Genomic DNA, 8,802 nt, shown 5'->3' with positions numbered 1-8,802 from the left:
AACGGACCATTGACTGAGCACGCGGTCCACTTTCCCGTGTAATTATTATTAATATTATAATTTTATTATTATTATTATTATTAGATTAGAACCTAAATGCAACTGTCATTTCTGGAATCCAGTGTTTCACAACTAAATGTTTTCATCTTGATTTTTATTTTTGTGGCAAATTAAAATGGGCGAAAGGGGATCAATGCGATTACCTGTTTCATTTTACATGTCAATAACTTCTATATGTGCTGGTTTTACCCTCCAGAGGTTCTGTTCTAACAACCTGTAAATTATACTCAAAGGGTTAATGTTAAACCTTTGACCTGCCCACGGATGGCAGGTCAAAGGCTTTGTTTGACGTGTCCTTGTGTCAGTGGGCTCAAAGTATCAAGTGGAGAACGTCACACTGTACTACCTCTTTTTCAGGCCCAAAACGATCACGAGAAACACGTCTCCTTGTTTGCGAGTCGCGCCGCCACAACTCGACTTCCTGACGTCCTCCTCGGCTCCTCGTAAATACCGACAGCTCGCTTCAGAGCAACCGCGAGAGGTTCCGTACGTTTCGTCCACAGCAGACCTCAAAGACCCGAAAAGCACAAACACGAAGGGGCGCTTTGTAATTATGGAGCACGTGCAGTCGCAGCGCTCCCCCCTGGGGAGTCCGGGCTTCTTCCCCACGAGAAATGCTTCAATGTGGCCTTTACCTGGGAGGCGACTAGAGGAGCTGAATGACGAACAAACACAAAACTATTCTTCAAACACAAACTGTTTATTTAAGAAGACAAAACACAACCCGGCGAGTGCTGCCTGCAGTCTTATCCGTCAAAGATTTTACAACTCGCCGCATATCTTTAAAAAAAAGTTGAATGTATATATGCGGCTCTATTTCATAACTTTACTTAAACAATGAATATATATTTATATATATATATATGTGTGTTTTTTTTATAAAGATATTGGCACTCACAGTATTTGCTTACTTCTTATATCACACTGTACATTTTCAAAGATTATACTTCCTGTGCGGAATCGAGTAAACACGTCAAACAACCTTTAGCGCCGTAAAGAATTGTCCTGCTGGCGGATGAAGCAGACAAAAGGAAATACCATCGGTGTCCACATGTAAACACTCTTGGATATTCTCTGAAACGTCGTCACGGTTACCACACAAAGCCGACCCTCAATGCGACGCGAAACTCATTCGTCCTACTTTTGGGGCCCGGAAAATAAACCACCAACACGCATTCTCTCACCGCTGAACACGGACGCCGACACACCGGCGGTGCAAATGTGTCCAAAGTGTCCCCAGAGGTCCCTCGTCACTCGGCGCGTTCGGTCACAGAGGACTGAACGGGTTGTGGAGAAAGGCCCCTGTTCTCGCCCTGATGATCTGCTGGCTGGAAGGCTTCCTTTAGATTACCATCAACTCAATTCTCACCATTAGCAGTTCATACAGAGGTCGTTTTGGTTTTATAAACCCAGGTTTTTTTTGTTAATAGTATCCCTTACAGAAATGAAAGCCATTAATCCGTCCAAGAACATTTATGGAGTTTTCATCCATTTTTTTTTTTGGTCTTCTGTTGACCTCATGAGTATAAAACCGACTACAGCGATAAAAGGTATGCAACAGATTCTGTTGCATAAGACTTCTGCGAAACACGGCGGGGCGCCCAGGTTATAATGCCAGAACCAAGTAGTAAATCACCAGATTACCAGAACACAGTTCAAGAGCAGTGAATATAGGGGGCTTTTTTGGGGAGGGGGCCCTTGGGGAAGCTGCCTTCTTTCCACTTTTTGCACATGACCTGGACATATTAAGCCAAAGGTTATCTGAGGTTACACGCCTAAAACACGCCACCGTGCTCCGATTGTTTGACAGAGAAAAAAAACAAAAAAACAAAGCAAAGATGAGAGAAAAGCAAGAACTAAATACCAGTGAAGTAAAATGTAAGATGTTTGGACTGGTTATTTTTTTTCAAATCAAAGAACTGGATGCTTTATCGGTATTTCAGCTGAACTGGCCCTTTAAACGTGTGTTTCCATCCCTGATGCTTCTTCTTCTTCTTCTTCTTCTTCTTCTTCTTCTTCTTCTTCTTCTTCTTCTTCTTCTTCTTCTCCTCCATCCACTCCTCTCCCTCACAGCTTCATGTACTCGTTCTTCAGTCTGCTCAGCCGGGTGCCGTGGCTGCGGATGACCAGGGACAGCAGCTCGTGCTTGTCCCTCAGTCCCGCGGAGACGTCCAGCGTGTCCCCCAGGGCGTCCCGCGTGTGCACCACCATGCTGAGGAAGTCGTCGTTGAGCCGGTGCTCCTCCTTCAGCTCGCTCTCCTGGCTCTGGCGGAACTTCACCTCCAGCTCCAGCAGCGACTTCTCCGAGTTGGCGAAGGCCTCGCCGATCTGCGTGGTCTCCCGGCGCAGGTACCGCCCGTAGCTGTCCTCCCCGTCCAGGTCGTAGGAGATGCTCCTCCCGATGCCCTCCAGCACGCGGGCCGCGTCCTCGACGTGCCTCCTGAGGATGGAGAAGTCGTCCCGGATCACCTCGTCGCGGTCCTCGTCCAGGACGCACTTTCGCTCGTCGGTCATCTTGAAGAGCATCTGGCACTTCTCCGGGTCGTCGTTGTCCTCGTAGTCGCCGTCCGGCACGAAGTAGTGGTGGAAGGTGCCGTTGGACATCTCCGGCTGGAGAGGTCCGCGGAAGAAGGCTGCGCACGGGGCCAGCGAGAGCACGCCGGCGCACAGGAGCCAGCGGAGCGGGGCCATGGTGCCGCTTTGTCCCCCGACCACCTCCGGCTGTACCGACGGCAAAAAAAAGGTGACCCGTTTGATCCCCGACGCGCTTTAAACGTCAATATCCTCTTCGTCCGAATTGTAAAAAAAAAAAAAAGAAAGAATGGAAATTACAACCAAAAAGTATTTTCCTTCTTTTCCTAAACAGGGTGACTTGTTCCCGTTAACCGAGCCGGCCGCTTCATCCCCGCCCGGGGAGACACGCTGGGATCTGATTGTAGCTCCGCGCCGCGAACGCAACATCTGGACGTCTCTTCTCTTCAGGCTAATAATACCCCTCCTCTCAAATTACAGCCCCTCCGTCACTTTAAGAAGGGGGGAGGAGGGGGGAGTGGGGGGCTTCGGTCCCGAGCAGCACCGCCTCACGGAGCCTCTGAAGACCGGTGTGGATTCGCGTAAAGTTTATTTTAGAATATGTGAGAATGGGCTTTTTTTTTTTTTTTTAAACGGAGAAATCAACAACGTGGTCGCGCGAACACCACTTGAAAGGCAAGAGAAGCACAAGGCTCTGTAATCTCTTTTATAACACACGACTTCAGAACGACATCTTAGACTTTTATATTAGGCAACGGGTCTGTGAATTATACTGGTTAAAGGGACACGATGTGAGACTTGTGATGCTTAGTTAAAGCATTAGTTAACTGCACGTGTGTTATTACCATATTTACGGTAAAATGTCTGAATACTTCTTGCTCCACGGCCGAAATGTAACCTGCAGAAAATGAGGCAATATCAGTTATTTTCTGTAAGAAATATTCACTCTTTCCTCTCGTGCATCGGTAAAAACACACCAGCTAAAACCACTTTAACTGGATTTAATTGCATTTTTTTTGACTCTGCAATTGACCTTTGTTTTATTTAACGTCATAAAAGAGCGCAACTCGCGTTGTAAAGCTAAGTCTGGCCTTCGGAGGAGACATGAGGACACGTCCACTGAGGAGACACGAGGACACGTCCACTGGGCTCCCTTTCAACGCGCCGAGCAGCTGTTATTTAGTCGGCTTAAATTACAGGTTGAGAGGAAGTAGAAACACACGTGACGGTCACCTGTTGGGTAATTGCCATTTACTCTTTGTCCAGATTTTCCCTTTGCTGCACTGATTATAGTTTTAACTTTTTAGGAAGTGCAAAACAAATGGAATATTTTCCAGTATTGAAATAGAATCCCAACACAGTGTTAAAAGGCAGAAGAGACATTTTTAATACGTCGAGCCAAGAAATGCCATTCACTGCTTTTTCCAGTGCGCTTAAGCCGCTTCAGTCACGAAAAAAAGCGCTTGCCGCGGGGAGCGAATGTGATCTTATATCTCCAGCGCTGACATGCCGAGCCGTGATCTAATTTGCCAAAGACCACAATTCCACTCCGCGTGCATGCGCACAATCTTTCCAGTGGAAACGGCAAGACGTTGCACCATCGACTTCCTCCGAGGAGTCGTGCTCTCGCTTTTTCCACCGCGTGAGCGACCAGTCAGGGTTTGTGACCTGCAGGAATGAATCTGGAGCAGAGCAAAACGGTTTTAAAGAGCTCAACTTGTCGGGGGGTTACATGTACGAATAATTCATTAAACATCTCGCCCAATTCCTCTTGAATAAGTCAGTTTGATTCTGATCAAGTAAAATACAAAAACAGAGTAACTATGTTACATAAGTCTTACATAAAACCAGTGTCTGCGATGCTTTATCATCCGATTCATCGTGTGGCGAAATGCTCTGCTGCTCGTATAATCTCTGAATCTAAACTCAATTATAAGAATAATTGAAAGAGCACTTTTCTTCTGCCTCAGTGTGGCTTTTGCTCGCACCGTTTCACATTTTACTTCTCTGCTCCAACACTGATACGCATCAGCATGAGTGCAGCTCCACTTTTAATAAAACACCAAAAAATGAAACCAAGAGAGAGAATCTGAGGCTGAATAAAGAATTTCAATGTGGTGACGGACCAAAAAAATAAAGGGGAAATGAAGTCATGTCGGTTTTTAGGGTGAGTCCCTTTTCTTTAGGTAGTTACATTTACATGGAATCATTTCGAAGAGGAGAACTAAAGTCTAAATTGACTTTTTCAAGTCCTGCTGCTGCAGTATTGCTTTGGATATTAAAGGGAATCCTGAACAATCCATAACTACATTTTCAACTTCCAACCGTGAGTTGAATGGACCGATCTGGGATCGGATCCTAGTTTGTCAAAGCATCCGCTTCCCCAAACTGAGCTGGACTCAGAGGTTCCTGCTTCCTGTGATAAATAAAAGAGTTTATTGGAGTTTACGACTCGTTGTCACGCTTCTGGTGTCTGTGTGTCGGAAAGCAGAGAACAGGCTAAATAAAAGCCAACCCTTTGAAATACGCTCAGAGCAGAAGGCAAAAGTCCAAATGGGAGCAGACGGGAGGAATAGAAACAAACAAACAAGCAGGCGGAAAGAGAGAAGGGTAAACGCGGCGGAGGGATGCATGTTCCAGGCTAATAATAAATAAAACACATCAACGTGCTCCGTTCTAACTTAAGAGTTTGTGTCCTTGTCTTTGGAAAACTCAAAACATTCAGTAGCCCAATTTCACATCATCAAAAAATCTCCAATGAACATTTTCTTTGTCACGTTTCATAGAACATTTATCCGGACGGCACACTTTGCACCACGCTCCCTAAATCCTGCGAGCCGCGAAAGCAAACAGAAGACCCGGCGTGCAGTGACATCATAAATCACACAGACTTTTAGGAGCGTTTGTTCAGCATCCCAGACTGACACAAAGAGACCTTCCAATATTCATTCTTATCCTTTTCCATTAGCAGTTGTTCCTCCTGCTCGGCCGGGTCATTTGTATCTCCAGGCGGATTGTGGGCCGGGAGCTATTACATCCGCTGGAGAAACTATGCATCAGTAAAACCATCAGCAGTGGACTTTCGTTTGGTGTGTCTAACAGTGTCTCCTCCAGCTGAGAGGTTCTCCCTTCCTGCAGCTGTCCGGTCGCGTCTTTCATGTTTCGACCCGGCAGAACCGTTCCAGCCTTCAGGCAAAGCTTACACACAAACGAACGCTGCAGGACAAATCATCTCCCATGTTGCCATACGAGCAGACGTGTTGCATCGTTCCTTTGGATCTGTCGAGGTCTTTTAGGACCATTCAGCTGTAGGTGTGGGTGGACGTCTCAGACAGGCAGCCGTTCATACACAACGGAGTCCTTCCAGCAATCTTTCACTCAGAGGAAATGTCCTTTCCACTGCAACCAAAGAGCTTGTTTAACAATGTCAACTCCAGTCCAGCTACAGTTTACTCAACTTCTGTTCTTCCCAGTGGCCACCAGGGGGCGACTCTTCTTCCTGGAAAAAGAATCCTGACCCAATAGACGTCTATGAGAAAACAACTCCACTTTGTTCTACACATCTACATATGGGGCGCCGTTTGTAAAATGTTGCACGTTCTAAAATCCTGCGCATTTTTTCCACATTTAGCATTATCATATGAACAAAAAAGCACGACAATATTCACATGTCACTTTTTCAAACATTTAGAGAGAAATTCATGTACATTCATGCAATAACTTTTCCAAGGATAATGTTTGGCAGTAACAAAGTTGTTAAATAATATAAATGTTAAATCTAAATCTAAATGTTAAATGTTATATGTAAATGTTAAATCTAAATGTTATATGTAAATGTTAAATCTAAATGTAAATGTTAAATCTAAATGTTAAATCTAAATGTTAAATCTAAATCTAAATGTTAAATCTATATCTAAATGTTAAATCTAAATGTTAATGTTATATCTAAATGTTAAATCTAAATGTTAAATCTAAATGTAAATGTTAGATCTAAATGTTAAATCTAAATGTTAAATGTAGAGTCTACATTTAGCTCTACATTTACGTCTTGATGACTGAACGTTACAATTATTACGGTTATTCACATATCTACACAGTGATTGACAGGTTGCTACAGATACCACGGATATCACTGTTCTGCTGACCAAATAGAGTCAAAAAAAAGCTGTGTGCGAACCAACGGGGGACTACAGACACTTGTTGAATGTCGGTGTCCAGAATGTCCAGAAGTCCAGAATGAAATATCTCAACAACTACTGAGTGGATTGACGTTCAGTTTGACTTATGTGACTTATTTCAGATTCCCTACTCCCTTATTTTGTATTGTGATATTTATATTTATTCCATGAGCCGGGTTAGGACCGTCATGTATCTTTGTCAGGCTTATAGGCTGTAATCTACGTAGCAGGCAACTTTGATGACACTGAGGCCACACAGAATTTGACCTTTGCCATCTAACGCCACAGTGGGAAAATATATGCAAATATGGAAATTCTGAGTAGCACACAAAGAGCTTTATAATGATGTATAACATGAATAAATAATAATTGGGGGGCCCAGGCCGTGGACAATTACTGAATATTTCTTGTAGGATTTAATTATTAATTTTAGATTTTTGCGGTTCCAATAACGTTTTACTCTTTGTGTTAAGTTTGCTTCTGCCAAATTTATTCCGTTCGCTTTCCTTCTTCTCTCCTTGTGTCGTTCTCCTTCTGCTCCAGCAGCCCAGCTAATGAAGTTATTTCCTTTCAGCCTGAAATAATGACAAACAAAGAACAAACGTCTTCGCCTGCACAATGTTCGTGTCATTACAAAAGACAGTAACGGGTGGTACTTCAGTACAACATATCTAGTATTTTTTTCCCGCTGTGTGTGAACTCCGGTTCTGACTTGATTTAAAAGGAGATGTTACATTGAAGGGTAAATTCACAGTTAAAACAGGTTGTTTAAGCTGTAAACTACAAAACACTCAATCCTTTTCTCCCATTTATTCCCACATAAGTGTTTAAATCAGCCCTTATCTTGAAAGTCAAAGCCTGAGATTGTTTGGTAGAAATCTGCGTCGTGAAACACGTGGGACTTTAACGCCGTCTGATCGTCTCCCGTCTTTGTCCATCGTCTTTCTCCTCCAGTAGCCGCTGTGCAGCATCACGTCTCCTTTCTCAGCCGTCGGCACGTCGCGACGCCGAATCCGCGTTAGCGATCATCTGCTGCGCTTCCCTCCGCTGACTCACACGGAATCCATCCAATAACAAGACTCCGCCATGTTGTCCCTTTTCCAAGCCACTGATATCTGTCGACGCCGCGCCAGAGGTTGTGTCACACGGTGTCATCGCTCGCCCCCCCAAAGGAATCCAGGTTTTGTTTTTACAAAAATGTGTTGTTGCCCTAAATAATCCTGTTGTGAAAACGCTGTTTCTCGCTGACTAAAGCACTCAGGACATCTGCAGAGTTTGTTGGTTGGGGGCAGAAATAGTAACGCGGTGACACCAGCGCATCTGCACATTTTACTTCCAATCCGTTTAATTGTTCTGACGCTCCAGCGTCTGGATCGACTGAAATGTTCGACCTTTGGTCCAAAAGCCTTTCTCAAGGTTTAACATCTGGGGCATCTTGTTTTCTCACAAACGTTTTTTCTCTGGACTTCTCTGGAATTTGAAATCCTAAAAAAAGCCTGGTCCGCGAGGGCTGTCGAGTCCTCGGAAGTCTCCCAAGCCCTCGTGTGTCTGGGGTCGCGGCCTCCTTCCCGGCGGCCGCTGGCGGGCTGCTGCTCCACGTCCCCCCGGGTGGAGGAGGCAGACAGTGTTGACTGATGGACGGAGCAGCTTGATCGATCCTCCCCCCGCCGCCAAACCCGGCGTCCCGCCAGGAAAGATCTGGATTTCAGGACGGAGGTTTTTTTTTTTTTTTTTTTTCCCAGCCTTATTTACGAGGAGACCTGTGAGAGATGAACGGCATTCGCATTTCAACGTTTTTCAGAGAAAAATTGAGGTTTCTGTCTGTGCCGCTGTCTTAACCAGAGGAGCAAATCCCCCGAAGCCAAATATGATTCATCCCGTTTAAAACAACACGCAGTCGCTGGACGTCTGTTATTTTCTCGACATCTGCCTTTAACACACAGTTGCACGTTTAGTTCTGTAACAACTGGTTTTGGCATCACAGCGAAGGACATTTTTTCATCTCCCCTGGACTTGATTGAAGTTGTCTTCA

At 44.8% G+C, this 8,802-nt stretch overlaps 1 protein-coding gene across 1 annotated transcript; it reads right to left on the bottom strand.

Annotated features, from left to right (window-relative positions):
• Positions 1-739: 739 nt before the first annotated feature.
• Positions 740-8,366, bottom strand: fibinb (fin bud initiation factor b). The gene has a single exon (XM_078085784.1). The coding sequence runs from the start codon at positions 2,749-2,751 to the stop codon at positions 2,128-2,130; it is 624 nt and encodes a 207-aa protein (XP_077941910.1). The 5' UTR covers positions 2,752-8,366; the 3' UTR covers positions 740-2,127.
• Positions 8,367-8,802: the final 436 nt, after the last annotated feature.

Source organism: Gasterosteus aculeatus, chromosome 12, assembly GCF_964276395.1.
Source record: "Gasterosteus aculeatus chromosome 12, fGasAcu3.hap1.1, whole genome shotgun sequence".
Classification (NCBI taxonomy): domain Eukaryota; kingdom Metazoa; phylum Chordata; class Actinopteri; order Perciformes; family Gasterosteidae; genus Gasterosteus; species Gasterosteus aculeatus.
Note: the sequence above shows the minus strand (reverse complement) of the source record. Positions and strands in the feature narration are given on the sequence as shown.